The sequence below is a fragment of the Nyctereutes procyonoides genome, unplaced genomic scaffold (assembly GCF_905146905.1).
Source record: "Nyctereutes procyonoides isolate TBG_1078 unplaced genomic scaffold, NYPRO_anot_genome, whole genome shotgun sequence".
NCBI classification, from domain to species: domain Eukaryota; kingdom Metazoa; phylum Chordata; class Mammalia; order Carnivora; family Canidae; genus Nyctereutes; species Nyctereutes procyonoides.
This window is the reverse complement of record NW_026575126.1, coordinates 41,158,729-41,177,418: the sequence shown is the minus strand read 5'-3', so window position 1 is coordinate 41,177,418 and position 18,690 is coordinate 41,158,729. Positions and strand designations below refer to the sequence as shown.

The 18,690-nt window shown below is 44.2% G+C and overlaps 1 protein-coding gene across 4 annotated transcripts in view; it reads left to right on the top strand.

The window, feature by feature from the left end:
- GLYR1 (glyoxylate reductase 1 homolog) overlaps positions 1 to 18,690 on the top strand; it is a 32,511-nt gene that overhangs the window by 6,324 nt on the left and 7,497 nt on the right. For 2 of the 4 annotated variants that reach the window (XM_055339684.1, XM_055339685.1), the window contains exons 4-10: positions 4,997 to 5,135; positions 5,681 to 5,923; positions 10,671 to 10,757; positions 11,644 to 11,700; positions 12,453 to 12,503; positions 12,597 to 12,670; positions 15,022 to 15,121. In XM_055339684.1, coding sequence (XP_055195659.1) covers positions 4,997 to 5,135; positions 5,681 to 5,923; positions 10,671 to 10,757; positions 11,644 to 11,700; positions 12,453 to 12,503; positions 12,597 to 12,670; positions 15,022 to 15,121 — 751 coding nt within the window. The remainder of the gene's footprint in view (positions 1 to 4,996; positions 5,136 to 5,680; positions 5,924 to 10,670; positions 10,758 to 11,643; positions 11,701 to 12,452; positions 12,504 to 12,596; positions 12,671 to 15,021; positions 15,122 to 18,690) is intronic. The other 2 variants (XM_055339687.1, XM_055339686.1) reach the window with 1 other exon arrangement.

Sequence of the window (18,690 nt, the reverse complement as noted above, 5' to 3'; positions counted from 1 at the left end):
GGCCATGGATGGCAGAATGGAGGGAACTCATGTAGTCCCTGAGTGTTCAAAAACCCCAAGACAAACCGTTCAAGAGAGTATGGATGGCAAAAGAGGATAGATTCCAAATAACCACTTGAGAGTTTCTTTAGCAGCCTTCATACCTGATCCTACAACAGCCCTTCTGGAAAACGGATAAGACTTTTTAACAGATGTAGACACTAAGAGTCAGGAGATTGGTGGAGTTAGTGATAAGCTGTCCAGGATCCCAACCTGAGATACTTTTTATATCAAGGGAGATATAAGGTATGAAGTGAGTGAGTACTAAAGTAACTCTTGGAAAAAAACCTGTGGCTTGTAATTACAAGCAGATAGGAGCCATTGGAGCATCCTTCTTTCTTTTCGCCTGGCACTTGGTTGGCTCACTTTCTCTATATCCAACACTGTAGCAATTGGAGAAGAGAGCCAACTGGATGTTGAGTGCACTGCTCCAGGTATTTGGACTGAGCCAGCAGTGTCCTCTGCCAGGGCTGAGCAGTACCTGTCCTAGAGAGCACTGAGTAGATTTTCCTCTCCCAGCACCAGTATCCATCCTACAGGTGACTCCCCTCATGGCTGAGACAGTGGACTCCAGGAGCAGGTGTCATAAGCCAGAATTAAAGAATCTGGCACAAAAGAAGGGGCTAGCCATATTGGCATAGGCAGCACAGCTTGAAAGCTGTATCCAGCATTTGGGAATGTTTTCAAGTTTTGAAAACAATCTTCTAAATCTATCTTATCTGCAAGTCTTTGTTGATGTCTATATGATAATCATTGCTTGAAATTAACAAACTCTTGTTTTCTTTGTGGCTTCTTTTTGGAGGGGGGTTGTTTTTTGATTTGTGGTTTTTTAGGTGTCGATTTCTGAACAGCTTAGACTTGGACCTGTAACAACTCAGTAATCCTTAGCCTCTTTCAGTGGTTTCAGGCAGGGCAAGCATACAAATCGTTTGCTCAATACTACTCACCAAATTCTAGATGGAGGAGCAACAATATCTTCTCACCCCATCTTTGTTCTCACCTTTGGACTCTACTGACACATTTGTGTCCTCCCTCCCACCCAGGTCATTGTGTCATGCAGTCTGAGACACATATTGAGAGTTTTAGAGATTGTTTATAGACCCTTGTTTAATATATATATATATATGTGGTATGATTTTAATTTAAGAGCAGGTCAGAATTATGGAAATTTTTGAAAATGTTAGGTGTTTAATTTTGAGCAGAGTGTGTAATCTGAGAGTAGCTTATAGTAGAAGGTTTATATTTGCAAATGAAAAGAATTTACAGGAGGTATATTGGAATACCAGGGTAAGTTTGCTGCTCCTGGCTGTGTTACAGGTGCAGTTACACCTACCACCTGGTAATAGCTACCCACTTGAGAAAGCCCACAAACAAAGAAGTCATGGGGTCAATCCCATGAGCAGAGCAGCTCACGTTCTATGGCAGAGGCCTTCATTGTTGATTTGTTGTTGTTTTTAAAGATAATACATGTTTACGCCTAGGCCTCCCCCACCCCTCCAATTCAGGTATAAATTATGAAACAGTTCCATTCATCCCTGTCCCTCAGCCACCCAGTTACCAGCCCATGGGCATCCAGTTATACTAGTTTCTTATAATATGCCCCTACAAAGATACTATGTGCAGAATCAAGAAATTACATATTCCTTTTTCCTTGTTTTTACGTAAGTTGATAGCATACTACACACACTGTTCTGCACCTTGCTTTCTTCCACTTAGCCAGATATCTTAAGGGAGCATCCATTTTGTTCTTCATAATGACCTCACTGATTGCCACTACAAACAATAGGATTAACTTCCTTGTATGTATATGTAAAAGCAAGGGCTCGTAATTTACACACCACTTGACTAAGCTTAATTTTTCTGACTCCAGCCCGACAGCAAATTGGGCAGAAAAGGTCCAGCTCCATCTAGGCATCAGGAGGATAATAGAAGGGAAATCACAAGTCACAGCTCATATCACAGAAAGACACAGAAGTCATTTTAAAAGGGGGGGGGGATCTCTGGGTGGCTCAGCGGTTTAGTGCCTGCTTTCAGCCCAGGGCGTGATCCCGGAGTCCCCAGATCGAGTCCCACATCGGCTCCCTGCATGGAGCCTGCTTCTCCTTATGCCTGTGTCTTTGCCTGCTTCTCTCTCTCTCTCCCTCCCCCTCTCTTTCTATCATGAATAAATAGATAAAATCTTTAAATAATAGAAATAAATTTTAAAAAAGCGGGGACACCTGGGTGTCTCAGTCAGTTAAACATCCAACTCTTGATCTTGGCTCAAGTCTTGATCTTAGGGTCGTGATAAAACAAAAAACAAAAATGTACAGACAACAGCAACAACCCGAAAAGGCCACCAAAGCCTTATAACATTTAACCCAGAGACCAACATTCCAGCCCTTCTGAACATGCTTGGAAGGCATCATTTACTCAGTGATTATTTATTGAGCACGAGTTGCATGCCAGACCCAGCTGATAGGCCTCAGTGTACTAGAGAATGGTGCATTATTGAAGCTGTGGCTGAGAAGTGTACTCTTTAAGGAGACGGAGTTAGCCTTTAGAGAAAAACTATTCAGATGGCTAAAGTGATTTCAATTTGGCTTGCTTTCAAGAGGTAATCCTCCTAGGGCTCTGGTGAGCTGGCTTTTTATTTACCATTTTTCTAATGGGGCACAGTGCTTCAATAATAGGCTGATTTCTTAGCTAGATTAATATTTCTTGCATTTATGTTCTTGATATTTATACTGTCCATTTGCTTAGCAAATTTGTCATTTTTAAAAAATGGTCAAAGCAGAAAATTTCGTTTTAGTATTCAAATGCCAGTCTTCAGGATGAATGGAATTTTGACTGTACCATTCTTCTGGCAGAAATTAGTAATCCACTTAAAATGCTTCGGTGAAAAAATAGGCATGAATTATTGGTGCCTCCTCCACAAATGTCCTTACCTATCCACGTCCTCATACTCAGAAGTTCATGTGGGGAGAGGGAGGCAGAGATTAGGATGCCTTAGACTGTATTGTCCCATCTTACAGGGCTCCATAAAAACCACCCCATTGGTCTTACACCAGAACTTACGTGAGTCTCCGCTTCTAACCTGAAGCGCAGCGAAGGAAGAGGCATGTCTAGAGCATGTGGCTCTTTAAGCTTTATCGCTGGTACTTGTGTCATCTCAGTAGGACAGCTTAGCCTGCTTTTCAGGGCATATCTGGCTTTGCATCTGCTCTGGTGGTCTGTCCTTAGAAACACTAAATGGGAAGAGAAGCAGGAGGGTCCGTTCAGTTGTATACCTTCCAGGCAACATGAGGTCAAAATATCATTCCATTTTTCCTCTCCATAGAATAGACCACTTGACTCTATCAGTCAAGTTTCAGACTTTTAAGATGAGTTAATCACTAGAAGGTACCTGCTTACCTCACCTGGTTGAAGCTTTATGCGGTGAGACAGTGTCTGAGGCCTCGTTCATCATTCCATTCTCTGTGATTTTGTTTATCCATAGATAATATGCTTAGCTCTCATTTGCTGTCACATTTGCAGGCTCATAGTCCCACAGCTATTGTGTTTGTACAGATCCATTGTCACAATTATTAGCATAACACTCAGTACATAGGTGGCCATTGGTGGGTTGTTCACACTATTTTTATGTACAGAGATTAGTGCTTTTTCTTTTTTCTTCTTCTTTTTTTAATGCAGGGCTTGAACTCACAATCCTGAGTTCAGGACCTGAGTTGAGATCAAGAGTTGGACGCTTAACTGATTCAGCCACCCAGGCTCCTCACATTTTTACTATTATTAGTGAATATTCTCTAGCTTTCTCTAAAAGAAAGGGCCCTAAGTATGATAGCTCAGTTTCTCTATCCTTAACCTGACTCCTTTTCCAGAAGGTTATGCTATGAAACCTGTGAGTTCTATACAATAAAAATGTCTATAAGTTAACTGATACTTCACCAAACCTGTAAAATCTTCTCCTTTGTACCGGGAAGCTGAATATCATTTAGGAAAACTACAGGAAGTGAGCTGGGGCAAATTTGTTCAGGTTAGAATGGTAGGACAGATATTTTAGAAGTGACAACTGATGGCTTTTTTACTTGCATGTGTTACACATTGATGGTAGGAATTAAAAATCAAACAGGGTATGTTCCACCATTAATCACAAGCAGAATCTTGTTTCAAAATACCTCCTGTTACAACTGCTGCCCTCATTCCAAATTATTTGTCATATTTTATCTGGTTTAGTGGCCACAGACATGGTCATTTATGAACAAATATCTGTAAGAGCAAATTTCAGATGCTGCATTTCTTTTTTCTTTTTTTAAGATTTTATTTATTCATGAGAGATATAGAGAGAGTGAGGCAGAGACACAGTCAGAGGGAGATGCAGGCTCCATGCAGGGAGCCTGATGTGGGACTCGATCCCAGGACTCCAGGATCACACCCTGAGCTGAAGGCAGATACTTAACCGCTGAGCCACCCAGGCATCCCAGACTGCATATCTTTAGCCGTGGGAGCATCCCTGATTCTCACTTGATTGACAGGTTGTCATTCTGGTTTGGGTATTGACTGGGCAGTGATGTTGCTTGGTCAGTAATGCTTCCTGATGCCCAGGTCCATGAGGGACTCCTGTGATGAGAATGGAAGAACATCTCCAGGCTTCCTCAGCCCTGCAGAAGTATCAGGCAATGTGTGGTTTAGTGTGGACAGCTGGTGAACAAGAATAGACATAAATAGCCTGCAACATGTGGAGGATGGTCTTGTTTTGTTGGTAGTGGTTGTTGTGCCTGACTTGTTTCAGGAAGACATACTTTTATAACACCCCAAGAGTTTTGGGTGGTTGATAACATGTTTTGAAAACATGGCAGGCCTATTTCAAAGTCCAGTTAAACCAGATGAATATCTGCATTCTGTTGCAATGAGGTATTTGATACTTTCTGCCATGGGCATTGTGGATCATACTCTTTCTGTGTGTATTTTCTGCCAGTGCTTGGATCAAAGTGGAACAGCTAAAGCCATACCACGCACATAAAGAAGAAATGATAAAGATTAACAAGGGGAAAAGATTTCAGCAGGCTGTGGATGCTGTCGAAGAGTTCCTCCGGAGAGCCAAAGGGAAAGACCAGGTAAGAGACTGATTCTTGCTTTATTCCAACATTAGACTGGTTATTTTGGCATAGTAACTAACAGATTAAATATTGCCCAAACCCAAAGCTCTTTTCTTATGAAATACCAATGGAGAGAACACTACTTCAGTTCTAGGGTATCCGCGTTTTACTTGTCAGCTTGAGACTCCATGCATGCGGTGGTCTTTTCTAGAATAGATGCTGTTCTTAGGAAAGTCACTTGGACTCAGGAGAAGTAGTTCAGCTTTTGAGTACAACACAGGCATTTCTCCTTTTATATACTAGATATTAGGAGCATAGCTTCTCAAGTATATCCACTGCCTGGGTGTAAATCCCACTTTTCAGCTTTGGGACTATAGGCAAGTGATTTGACTTTTTATCTGCTTCTCCAAATATCAGTGGGAGCAATAGCAGAACCTATTTTGTAGGGTTGTTGTGTGGTTAGCGTATATAAAGTGCTTCTCCTAGGGTGTGCCTTGTGTAAATGGCAGTAGCAGCAGCAGTGGCTGCTGTGGTGGCTATCATTGTTATTATTAAACTTTCAGACATCATCCCACAATTCTGCTGATGACAAGAATCGGCGTAATTCCAGTGAGGAGAGAAGTAGGCCAAACTCAGGTGATGAGAAGCGGAAGCTTAGCCTGTCTGAAGGGAAGGTGAAGAAGAACATGGGAGAAGGAAAGAAGAGGGTGTCTTCAGGCTCTTCAGAGAGAGGTTCCAAGTCCCCTCTGAAAAGAGCCCAAGAGCAGAGTCCCCGGAAACGGGGTCGGCCCCCAAAGGATGAGAAGGTTTGTTTTACCTCTGCAGCTTCTGGGATTAGTGACTTTCTTCTGTATATGAAAGAGTTGAGCTCTACAGTGTGTCTCAGCTCAGAGTGAACATAGAGACCTGTGCTAAGCACTGCCCTAAAGAATCCCGCAGACCAGGGGAGGGACACAGCCTGGATGCACAGGCCTGAAATAGGAACACAAGGCAGCAAAGGATCTTGCATTCAACTAGATGGTTGAGGCAGAAGAACCGTCCACCTGAGTTAGCATGCAAGGGCTGGCATTGGAAGGGGCTTAGGAAGAAAGAGAGGAAGGCATTCCAGAGACCACGGGCCCAGCCTATGTGGGGCTTGATGTTGCCGTGGATATTCTCATTACAGGTAGAGGACAGGCAGGAGAGCAGAGAGCTAAGTGGGTTGTCACTGGATTGTGGAGGGCCTCGAGATCTACTAAAGCAGTATTTATTGTCATGGAGTCAATAGGGGTCCACGATCACGTTGGAATTGGGTGTCAGGGTGACAGTGTGCTCTAAGCTCTATGTTAGCAATGGCGAGGGCAGAGAAGAAAGGCTAAAGCTGGTCAGAAACCAGCCAGGTTTGCATTTATAAAGAGCTATTCTGATAGCAAATACTGAAAGGAATTGCCCGAGAGGCACTGCAGAAGAAGGGCTCATAATATTTAGCAACTGGTGACAGAGGAAAGGGGGAGGGAGAGGATTTCAGATTTTTGTCTGGGAAATGGTAATGCCTTTCACAAAAGCATAAATCGGGTAGGATTGGCTTACAGAGTAAGAGAACTAATTGTATTTTGAGTGTGATGAATTTGAGATGATGATGAGATGATAGGGGACCTTGAACTAATGTCAGGGTGGGATGTAGATGTGAGAGCAAATAAGTAGAAAGTATGTTGGAGAATATGTACAAAATCTAACTGTGTGGCCCAGTGGGATTGGTCTTGAGAGAAAGTAAGGAGGGAACAGAGTGAAGGGCAGGAGTCTGCTTTGCAGGGAGAACGACCACAGGTCAGAGTTGGAAGAAGTCATCACAGTGAAATAAAGTGGAAATAATGTACCTTTTACCTTCCTGAAAAGATTTGGGTTAAGTCTCAAAAACCAAGGATAAGGAATTCGAGGTGGAGGAGGTAGTCTGTCCCAACAGAAGAGGATTGTTAGAACACAGTCAAGGGGTCGGGAGCGAGATGGCTGGCAGAAACAGTTGGTGATAAGGCCATGATGAAACACTAGACCTCATTAGATTAAGGCCTGCAAATTCAGACACCAGGGAGACCAGACAGGTCATGGCAGCAAGGGGAGCTGGCGGAGGGTCCACAGCCCTGACCTACCTCCGCGCTGAGAGCATTAGGTATGGCAGCAGCTGGCACTCTGGTGAGGTCATACTCTGTCTATGGGGTTCCAGTCAACTTTTGCCCGATTGGTTTTTCTCAAGAAAAGCTAGAAATACAGGGTTTTATGTGAAACGTTCCAGTCTTAAACCTTACAAGCTAATTTAAAATTTTAAAATACTTTTATGTCCAGAGGAACATCTCTGGGCTAGATTTAGCGTGTGGGCTGCCACTCTGTGACCACTGTGTTAGGGAGGGTCCTTCTCACTGTCCAATGACCTGAGACAGAGTAGAGAGAGTGACTGGTGGTCAAGACACCCTTGGCTGACGGTAAGCACAGAGAACTGCCAGCCAGAGGTGGAGAAGGTGGAGAAAACAGCCAGCCATGATGCAGGAAGAACTTCTCAGGGGGTGTGATCTAATTAGATCAAATTGAATTGATTTCCTGGGGATCCAGAGGCATCTGAGCTGTTGGGTTTTATACTGCTCTCCAAATTCCTATTTTCTGTTTTCTAAAGCCATGGATCTCACCAACTCCTTTGCTGGCCCTGCAGAGAAATGACATCTTTTTGGAAAAAGGAAAGTGTACAGGAGAGATGAGGAGGAGTTCTGAGTCTGAACTGTGACTCCCTAACTTGCTGCAGCTATGTGATCTTGGCCAACTACTTTTGCCTTGGTTTCCTCATCTGATCATTGGGAATAATAGTGATACCTGTCTCTCAGGTTTGTTGTGAGAATTAAATGAGTAACAAGAGCAAAGCACCAAGAATGGTGTGCCTTGCACTACACATTTGATGAATGGCTTTACATTTGTCAGTGTCTGGCAGTAGCCTGTTGTGCAGTGAGAGCGTAGTGGTTTTAGTGTAACCTGAGGCCACCACCAGGCTTACTGCAGGACTCTTCTCAAAGGCTCCCAGGGAAAATCAGTTTGCCCTTGAGTCTGAATTATTAATCAGGGGATAGTAACATTTCTGCTGCTATTCTTGGAGTTAGATCCCTAGCCAAGAGCCCTACTTGCAGTTTACCTTTAGCAGGGTCCTTTCTAGTCTCCTTGCTTGACCCAGTCTCTAGTGAAGGATTTGTCACCTGGAGAGGAAGGAGTGTGGCCAGTAGTACAGGGTGGACACAGCCATTTCAGCTCAAACAGTTGGTCTTTATTAAGTATATTCAGAGATGTAGGGAATCTGGGCTTGGAATTTTGTGCATCTTCTGATCTAATAGGTCCTATGGTCTAAAAAGTGTTGCTGCAGTAATTGTTGTTTGGCTGTCAAGCTTCTTTCTGAAACAGCAGTAGCCTAGGCTGATAACTGAGCAGAATCCTGGATGATTGCCATTCTGAGCCACAATCCCCTGTCCCATAAGGATTAGTGGAAAAGGATGACCTTTTGACGCAGAGACGTTAGTTTCATGGGTACAGAGAAAGGCTGGGTTCATGGCTCAACTCCGGTGTGTGCTCTCATCCTCTCTCAGGGGCTCTCATTTCCAAGTCGTGGGCTGAGAAGAACTACATCTCTAGGCACACACCACCCTGACAGAACAGAGCCATCAGTCCAATGGCTGGTGGTACAGAGAGTGATGAGATGAGGTAGGAGTCAAAGCCTTTTGTCAGTGCCAGATGGAAACTCGGTGCTTTCCATCTCACTCTGTTTCTGTCCTGGGTCCTTAAGCAGGTCACTAGAGCTATGCTGCCCCAGCTGTAGGGGACAGATACAAAACATGTCCATTTTGGCAGGACGTTCTTTGGGACAGAACTGCACTAGGCCTCTGTTTCCCCAGAGCTCTTTATTCAGAAAATGTTGATTGAGCAGCTCCATCATAAGCCAGATGTCTAGAGATAAAGCAGCATGATAGAGAGGGCCTTCTCGTGTTCACTTCTTTAGTAAATAGCGAATACCTAATAATCTGCTCCAGGCATGGCTCCCAGCATGGAATACGGAATAAACAAAATCGTCAAGGGTCTTGCTTTCATAGAACTTACTTATAATAGCATCAGCATCATGTTCTAATGGATCAGGGAAAGCACCAGATAAGGTGACATTTCTGCATGTGAGCCATGCTGAAGTGAGCATGAGAGCCAAGTAGATAACTGTTGGAAGAGCATTCCCAGTAGTGCAAAGGCACTGAGGCAGGGATAGGTTTGGTGTGTTTGGGGAATGGATGGAGGGCCAAGGGGGTGCTGGCAAGTTGGAGACTGGTGACAGAGGAGAAAATATAATAGGACATGAATTTGGAGATTATTGTGGAGTAGGAGTTGTAGAACTTGTAGTGCCCCGTAGGCTATAATAATAAAGCCTTTAGCCTGACTGTGAGACAGGAAACCAGTTTTAGGCAGAGAAGTGGCATACTTCACTCTGGCTGCTGTGTACAGTCTATAGACTGCAGGGTTCCAGAACGGAAGCAGGAGGATCCCTTTTGCTGTAGTCCCAAGTGATAGCTGATGGCAGGAGCTTGGATGTTAGCAATGGGGTGGCAAGAAGGGGTTGCAGATCCCCAGTTGTAAAACCATAATTACTGCTAGCAGATAAGAGGATGGTAAAATCAAGAAGGACCACAAAGATCTCAGCCTGGTAGAACTGAGCTGCTTTTCTAAGACTTCAAAGACCATGGAAGGAGCCATTTGGGCAGGGAGATCCAGACTGCAGTGGGGTGTGTCAGGATTCCCTTTAGATATCCAAGTAGAAATGTCTGGAGGGCCACCATGGCTGGAAGATCACACATGTGGAAAGGAAATAAGAGGTAAACTCGGTGGAGGTGATCAGAACACAGCAAGTGTAAAGTTGAAGCAGCTCCCTGCCCAGGATGGGTGTGGACCAGGCTGTTGGTTAGGAAGTGCACCCTATTCCACTGAGTCCTGCCCTGGCATCAGCCTGGGGAGAGAAAGGGGCTCTTGGCTCCCAGCCGCCCTGGGTTCGAAGTCTGGCTTTGTCACCTGGTAGCTAAAACGCTGGGCACATTTCCGCATTGGCACCATGTGGCTTTCTTAGTTTTTGTTTTTTGTTTTGTTTTTTGTTTGTTTGTTTGTTTTTTGAGATTCCCTCTGAAGCCAGTACTATTTTCTTAGTGTTCACTTATGGCCATAAGGAATTTTTTTTTTTTACTTGCTGACAATGCTGCATACCATAGTTGGACTTTCCAGAGACATTGGTCCTTGCGAAACTTGGGCACAAGAAGACAATTTGTTATTTCAAGAACAGAGAAGAAAGGCTTGCTCCCTATTGATGAGAATTTGCCTGGTTTTCCCCGATGAACAGTCAGAACCGTGCCTAGGGACTGATTCTGAGACTGTGGAGTTGCTAGGGATTTCGTTTAAGGTGGAATGTAACTGAAGGAAGCAAAGCAGTGAAGAGGTGCTCCCCGATGTGGTGCAGGAAGACATCTGCTACTGAGCTGCCCTCAGTGTCCTGACAATCTGCCTTTCCCTCTGTAGGATCTCACCATCCCTGAGTCTAGTACCGTGAAGGGGGTGATGGCTGGACCGATGGCCGCGTTTAAATGGCAGCCGACTGTGAGCGAGGTAACAAGCTCTCCCACAGGCCAGGACAAACCCAGCCTCCAAGCTGGTTTCCTGGCCTGTGTGAGGCTTTTCCTTTCCCCATTTATAAATTGCAAGACAGTACTGAGGTGTTAGGGGGAGAAGTGCAAGTCTCCACCCTCAGGTGCTCACTGTCAAGTTTAATGTAACTTCTTCCAGATGCTTTGATACATCCCCTCACCCCACTCAGCCATCATTTATGATAAAGAATTATATACCCACATGGGGTTTCTACTGTTGGGAATAGGGTTGGTTTTCACAAATGTGGGATTGACCCACGCATTTTTTTCACTTAATGCTATAGAGACAGCTTTCACTGTTTACACATGTAACTCTGTAGCCCCACGTGATTTCATCCTTGGATCAGATACCCCCGTCCCCTGCTGGACCTAATTGTGAAAGCCCTTGAAAGTCCTGCACTCGTTGCCCTATGTTTCTGTTTATGGCAATCCTCCATGAGACAAGACACTCAAAAGTCTGGTACCAGACACAGTAAGCTAAAATCCTAAAATTAGGAGAGTCCTGAGGATTGATTTGGCTTCATCTGCTGGTTATCCAAAGGGATTGGTAAATGCTGTATTTTTAAAATACCGTTATGCCTCTTAAATATTTTAGTGAAGTGTTAGTGGAATAATTTGCATGCCCACCTGAAAGAATTGACTCTTCTTTTCCACATGTAAACAGCTTCCTTGTAGCTGGAGCAGGGGTTGTTTATAAAAGGCTTGCACTATTGATGGGAAAGTGCTTCCAGGCATTTGTATAGTCAAGACCAGCTGCCAGGGGTGTTTCAGCCAGAGAGTGCAGTTATCAGGCAAGGTGACCTTTGGTGGAAGATAGGTTATTTTACTGAATCATTTTCTGGTTTCAGCCTGTGAAAGATGCAGATCCTCATTTCCATCATTTCCTGCTCAGCCAAACTGAGAAGGTGAGTTGGTCTTTGACATTCTTGGTCCTTCGTCAGGGGCTGGCCGGAGGGAAGAAGGTGGCTCCATGGAACCTTAACCTACGGGTCTGAAAACTTAGGCTTTACCTCTACCACTGCCCAGAGCAACTAGATAAAAAGTCACATGGAGACCCTCTCATGAATCAGGTGTTATTAAGGTTAAAAGTAAACCAAAGAAAGTATATAAGACTCAGCAGCTGTGTAGTTGAGATATTTGTGGTTGCCTTAAGAGTCCAGGGCAGAGAAGCCAGACCTTGTGAGCTATTGGCTCTTGTGAGGTAGCCCATGCTGTTTGGTGAGATGTATTCTCAGGCTTGTAGTACAAACAGTATCTATAAACCATCACGGTGTGAAGGGAAAGCTTCCCAGAGTATCTGCAAGGCCCTAAGTTAGGCTGAACCTCGATAGGACCTGATAGCCTGTAGCTTTGAAATTGAACAGACCTGGGTTCCAATCCTGCTTGCACTGACTAGCTTTTTAATTCTGAGGGTATGACTTCATAGGAATCTGATCCTTAATATCATCATTGGCAAAAGAATCTTGCAGAGTTGCATAGATACTTGAGAAGTAGTGTGTGTTACATTTCTGATGTGTCATCTGGAGTTGAATAAAGTCAAACGGCAAATAGGTTTTCAATGTTAATGCCACACATTAGGCCTGATCTCTTAGGGAAATTCTAACAGAGACCAGTTAAGTGTTCAGTTTAATAAATGGTCTTTTTTCTCCTTTATTAGCCAGCTGTCTGTTACCAGGCAATCACAAAGAAGTTGAAAATATGTGAAGAGGTACGTAGGTTCCATGCTTCCCTGTTTTTTCTCTTCCACTGGAGCCCTTGCCATGGGCAGACTGACCTGATGAGTTGTGCTTCCTTTCCCTAGGAAACTGGGTCCACCTCCATCCAGGCAGCAGACAGCACGGCCGTGAATGGCAGCATCACACCCACAGACAAAAAGTAGGACCTTTGATAAAAAGGCTTCTTGTGGCTCTAGTTCTGTTAGGAAATAGGGGCTAACCCCAAGGGGTCTCTTTAAGAGTTGTATCCCAGCCATTGCTGGGACTGAATGGAAAGAAAGAGGGAAAGTTGTAATTTTTAATGAGTTGCCTGAGAGTAATTTGACCTACAGTAGACCGAGGTCCTATAAGTACATGGTGGGGTTGCCTTCAGAGCTCACTGGTGAGTCTTTGAGCAGGAGAACACTGAGTTTGGTGGTTCTCAGGCTCTCCCTTCCCTCGAGATCACCTGGAAGGCACCGACTGCTAGGCTCCATCCCCTAGAATTTCTTAGTCAGTAGGTCTCGGGTAGAGCCTGAGAGTTTGTATCTTGGACACCTTCTTGGATGTGCTGCTGCTGCCAGTCAAGAGACCATACTTTGGGAACCACTGGCTTAGGAGAACAGTGATGAAAACCCTGAGACTTGCTGTGGTGGGAGCAGGCGGCGGCGGGTGAGAGGTGAATCACCATCATCCTGCCTTCCCTGGCTCTCCCTGCTGTGGCCACCCAGTCCTGCCCGCGTACCTGCCAGCAGCTCTCTGCCCAGCCCAGGCAGGTGATTGAGCCTTGACTGTGGTTCCCAAAGCTTAGCTTGTGCCCGTGCATACCCCTGCCCTTACACTGACAGTATTTGCAGTCCTGTATCTGAAAGTTTTAACAAGGAACACTCTGAGTAAGGTGGCCAGGTCTGAATTTTCTATGCGTATCTCCCGAATGGTTCTTTCTCAGAGTAAGAACAGTATGTCTTTTACTTTGTTCATAATTTTTTCTGCTGATGAAATCCCTAATCTAGGTAGTTTGGGCGAATAGCCCTGGATAGGGTGGAGAAGGCAGAGGCATGTTATATGCTAATGAAAGAGGAGATGAATGTCACCCACTGATGTAAGAAAGATTGTGTTGATTTTAAACAAAAAAAGACAAGGATGTGGCTGAAGGCAGAGTCCATTTCTCTCACCTAAGACCTTTGTTACCCTGTTAGTCAAGTCCTTTTATGATACGAATGTGAAGCCAACTATAAAATGAAGTAGCTGTATGGCCTACTTGGTATCCTGGAGCACCAAGAAAAGAGAAGAAGTAATCTGCCGTGATTCGAGTCGTAGGGAAAGCTTAAACTACCCAGATAGCTGTGAGTGACAAAGCTCCTGGGTTCTGAGCTTTGGCCGGAAACTTAAGAAGATGAGGGTGCCATTTGGTGAGGAAGGTGGTGGGTTCTATTTTCATCATTGGATTCAGGCTGAGACAGAGAGCATGTGAGAGTTCATATTCCAGCAGAGAAGAGGGTGATCTTTTCGGTATGAGAGCCAGTTTGCACAGGTGGCTATGAATATGACCCGTAGAATATGAAAAGGGTAACTCAGGTGAGGTGAAGGTGGACAAGCTGCAGAGAGGATCTGGAGCTGAGAGAAACCCAAGCCGAAAACCAGGACACCACATAATAAGAAATGAAGGAAGAGGCATTGGTTAGCTATATCACATGCAAGAAGCGGAGTGCAGGAACCAAAAAAGACCTTTGGGCAAGATAAAATCATCTGTAAAAGCATATAGAAATAGCAGTAGTAGCCGTCAGCCCCCAAACTCTCAGCATTGCGGGAAGAAGCAGGCTACAGGAAGTGAAGGTAAACAGAACACGTGTCCCGGACCCTGAGTTCAGAACCCTGAACTCTAGTCTCCAAAGATGAGAAGGGGTCTACAGTTAGAAGGGCATGGTGGAGAACAGCAGACAGGCCAGTGGAGAGCAGTGACAGGTTCAGGAGAAGGCAGGAGGAGATGACTCAGGCTTTGAAGAGGGTCAAGGCCCATTTCTGCTGACAGCAGGAAGAACACAAAGGTAGTATCAGGTGTAGAACTGGGAAGGGAGATGAAGACTGTGATCCTGATTTCTACAGCTGGAGAAGTTGGCTGGCTGTAAACACATTGCTTCAGTTACTTGTCATGGATTCTGATGTGCTTTAAAGTGGCATCTGAAAGCTTGGCATTTGGGGCAACCGATCAGGAAACTGCTGCAAGAGCCAAAGACAAATGCCTCCTCTCTTGCTGTAATGGAATTATAGGCTCAGACACTCAATCAAAGCAATAAGGGAACAAGTTGGAAGACTTACCCTAAACCATATGAGGCACACTGCTTTCTGTAGCAGGCAAAGGTTTAGAAAAGCCCATTTAAATTGAGGAACATTTCTAACCAGTGGCATAATGAGAAAAGGCACGATGTGCACACACTGCTGCTGGCTCTGCAGTAGTGCTTTCAGCTGCTGACTGGAGTTTCTGGTGGATGAGGCCCCCACCCTGAACCCATCAGTATCTCTCTTTTTCAGGATAGGATTTTTGGGCCTTGGCCTCATGGGAAGTGGCATCGTCTCCAACTTACTAAAAATGGGTCACACAGTGACTGTCTGGAACCGGACTGCAGAAAAAGTAAGCATTCATGGTGGTGCTTGTCAAGCAGGGTGGGACGGAGCCTTAACCTTGGAGTTGGAGTGACTTAAGGATAGTAATCTTCCTGTTGTTTCTGCTCAGTGTTCTGCATGCATAGACTAGGAAGCCAGGTTCTTAGTTCAGGCAGGTAAAGGTATAGGTATATAAGCTTAGGATGTTTTATGTTTCTAAGATTTTATTTACTTATTTGACAGAGCACAAGCAGGGGAAGTGGCAGAAAGGAGGGAGAAGCAGGCTCCCTGCTTTGGGACTCAGTCCCAGGACCCTGGGATCATGACCTGAGCTGAAGGCAGATGCTTAATCAACTGAGCCACCCAGGTGCCGCAGGATGTTTGTTTTTTGTTTTTGTATTTCAACTTTTTACTTAATTCTAGCTTAGTTAACATAGATGGCAAAATTGGTTCCAGATGTAGAATTTAGTGATTCATCATTTATATATTACCCAATGCTCAACACAAGAGTCCTCCTTAATACACATCACCCAGGATCCCTGGGTGGCGCAGCGGTTTAGCGCCTGCCTTTGGCCCAGGGCGCGATCCTTGGGACCTGGGATCGAATCCCACGTCGGGCTCCTGGTACATGGAGCCTGCTTCTCCCTCTGCCTGTCTCTCTCTCTCTCTCTCTCTCTCTCTCTATCATAAATAAACAAAAATTTAAAAAAAAATTTTTTAATACACGTCACCCATTTAGCCCAACCCCTGCCCATTTTCCTTCATCAGCTCTTAGTTTGTTCTCTATAGTTAAGAGTCTCTAAGCATAGAATGTTGTTATAAAAAAAATAAACATTAAAAAACATACAAAATGAAGTGAAAATTCCTCCTTCCCTGCCATTAACTGAGATAACTTACATTGGGTGTTTTTATCCTCCTTTTTTTCCTGGTGTATGCAAGTATATGTGTGTGTATATTAGTATTTCATCAACAGTATGTAGAGATAGATTTGCTTCTCCCTTTTTAATGGCTGCAGTGTGTCCTGTCATTGAGATTGCAGTAGAGCATTCCACAGTGGTGGTGATGTCCAGCATCTGCACTGTCCAGGGTGTAGCCACTAGCCACATGTGGTCCTCAGCACTTGAATCATGACTAGTATAACTGAAGAATTGACTTCTTAATTTTATTTCACTGAAATGTAAATAGTCCCCCGTGGCTACTAGCAACCTGAGTGTTCAGGACAGGCTTAGAAATTCTTTTTTCTTTCTTACTTTATTTATTTATTTTTTTACTTTGAAGTTCTTAACCTAATGTGGTGGTCCACCACTTCAAGGGTCTGTGCATGCCCTGAAATGGAACTCCAAGTCCGAATGTGCACCTTGTAAGAGAGAGAGGCCATGGCTCCTCCCATCAAGTTCCCATCACAAAAAAGGTGAAGCACAGCAGTCTGAGTACCAAGAAACTAAAGCTCTATACTCACCAGGAGCACAGAAAGAGATTGAGGAAGGACCAGCCTGTTGGGGGGCAGGCATGGCTGAGCATGTGCTTATGAAGTGACTAGGTGAGCACCCCTTGTGCAGCTAGGTACAGCTGAAAGGAGAGTGGTTGCTGAAGGAGGTGGCAGGGCTCATGGGTTTGAATTAACAGAAATGTCTTGGCAAGATTAAAAAAAAAAAAATTCATCCTAGTGAAACAAAGGTCTGTTTAAGAGTAACAGGGAATGGGTTGATGGGGAAAGGGCACTGAAGACTATGCTAAAGGGCTTGGGCTTCAGCTCCTGAGCATTGAGTACCTAAGGCAGGAGTGAGATCTCCGGTCCCATCAGCAGGATAGGTTGTGCTTCAAGGCACAGTAACCAGGAAATACAGACATGTACAGTTGCAGAAGCTGAGAGAGTCATAAGGTTTCCCTTATAAGTATATTCCCCTTTGGTAGAAGTGCCTCTGGTCAGCCTGTATCTTGATTGGCAATCCTATATGTTATATAAACATGGCCATTCTTTCCAAGTTAATTTATGGGAAAGCAGAACAAAGCAATTATAAACCTGGGTTTGGAATCAGACCTAAATCCAAGTCACAGCTGTCTTGCTCACCCTCTCCAGCAAAACTGTTTACCTTCCTAAGCCTCAAGAGTTCTCATCTGTAAAATGATGACAGCAAAAACAAGAGTTTAGAGGCATGTGGGTGGCGCAGTCGGTTAAGCGGCAACTCGGTTTCAGTTAGGTCATGATCTCAGAATCCTGGGATCGAGCCCCACATCTCTGTGCTCAACATGGAGTCTGCTTAAGACACTCTCTCCCTCTCCCTCTGCCCCTACTGCTCATGCTTGTTCGCTCGCTCTCTCAAATCTAAAAAAAAAAAAAAAAAGGCAAAAGATTAAATGAGGTGATGTACTTGGCACTGTGCTTATTAGCACATTTAGTAAGTGTCGTCTTTAAAAAGCCATGTAATGGGTGCCTGGGTGGCTCCGTCAATAAAGCATCTGTTTATTGGTTTTGGCTCAGGTCATGAGATTAAGCCCCACGTCGGGCTCCATGCTGAACGTAGACGTTGCTTAAGATTCTCTCTCCCTCTCCCTCTGTGAACCACCCCCTTCCACTCATTCACTCTGGCACTCTCTCAAGGAAAAAAAAAAAAAAAACATGTAATTCTTTGACAATCCCCATGTAATTTTTTTTTAAAGAATCTCAGTAGAAAATTATTCCCTGGTTCTTCTGGAATAGTAAATGGGAAACACATTTGCACCTTTTCAAAAAAAAAAAAAAGGTAATGAGATCTCTCCCAAGCAAAGTTTAAAACCTAAAAGGCTAAGGTGCACATGAACTATGATAAAGGCTCACACCCATTGAGTAGACTGGACAACTAGGACTTCCTCTGATAGAGGTGGCTCCCTGCAAATCAGTGAGATAGGAGAAAGATCAGTAAGTTGTATTCAGGACAACTGATTAGAAATTCAAGGAAGGAAGGAAATCAATCAATCAATCAGGGATCGCTGGGTGGCTCAGGGGTTTAGCGCCTGCCTTTAGCCCAGGGCGCGATCCTGGAGTCCCGGGATCAAGTCCCATCTCCCGGCATGGAGCCTGCTTCTCCCTCCTCCTGTGTCTCTGCACCCCCCCCCCTCATAAATAAATAAATAAATCAATCAATCAATCAATCAATCTTAAAAAAAAAAAATTCAAGGAAGTACTGATCTCACTTTCTACCACCTACTAAAATTCCCGTAGATTGAAAGGTACACCAACTGAAAGTGCTTATGGCACATGTAATAGGGAAAGGATGATATATTGATTTTATTAAACACATTGATAATTCCAAGGTTATAAAAAAAATAATAAGCAAAGGTATTACATTTAAAAGATTCAGTAATCAAGAGTAATCAAAATACATCAAATAAGATGATGTTGGTTTTGGCTGGTTAAATCATCAAATAGGACAAAATTTTTATGTTTTTTATGGGTGCTTGCTTGTTTTTAAATGATATACTCAGTGCTGGTGATTTGAGGCCTTGCTGATGATGATCATTATAAATTAATGCAGCTCCATTGGAAAGTTATCTGTCTACATTTATTTAGAACTTTAAAACTAGGGATGCCTCAGTGGCTCAGTGGTTGAGCTTCTG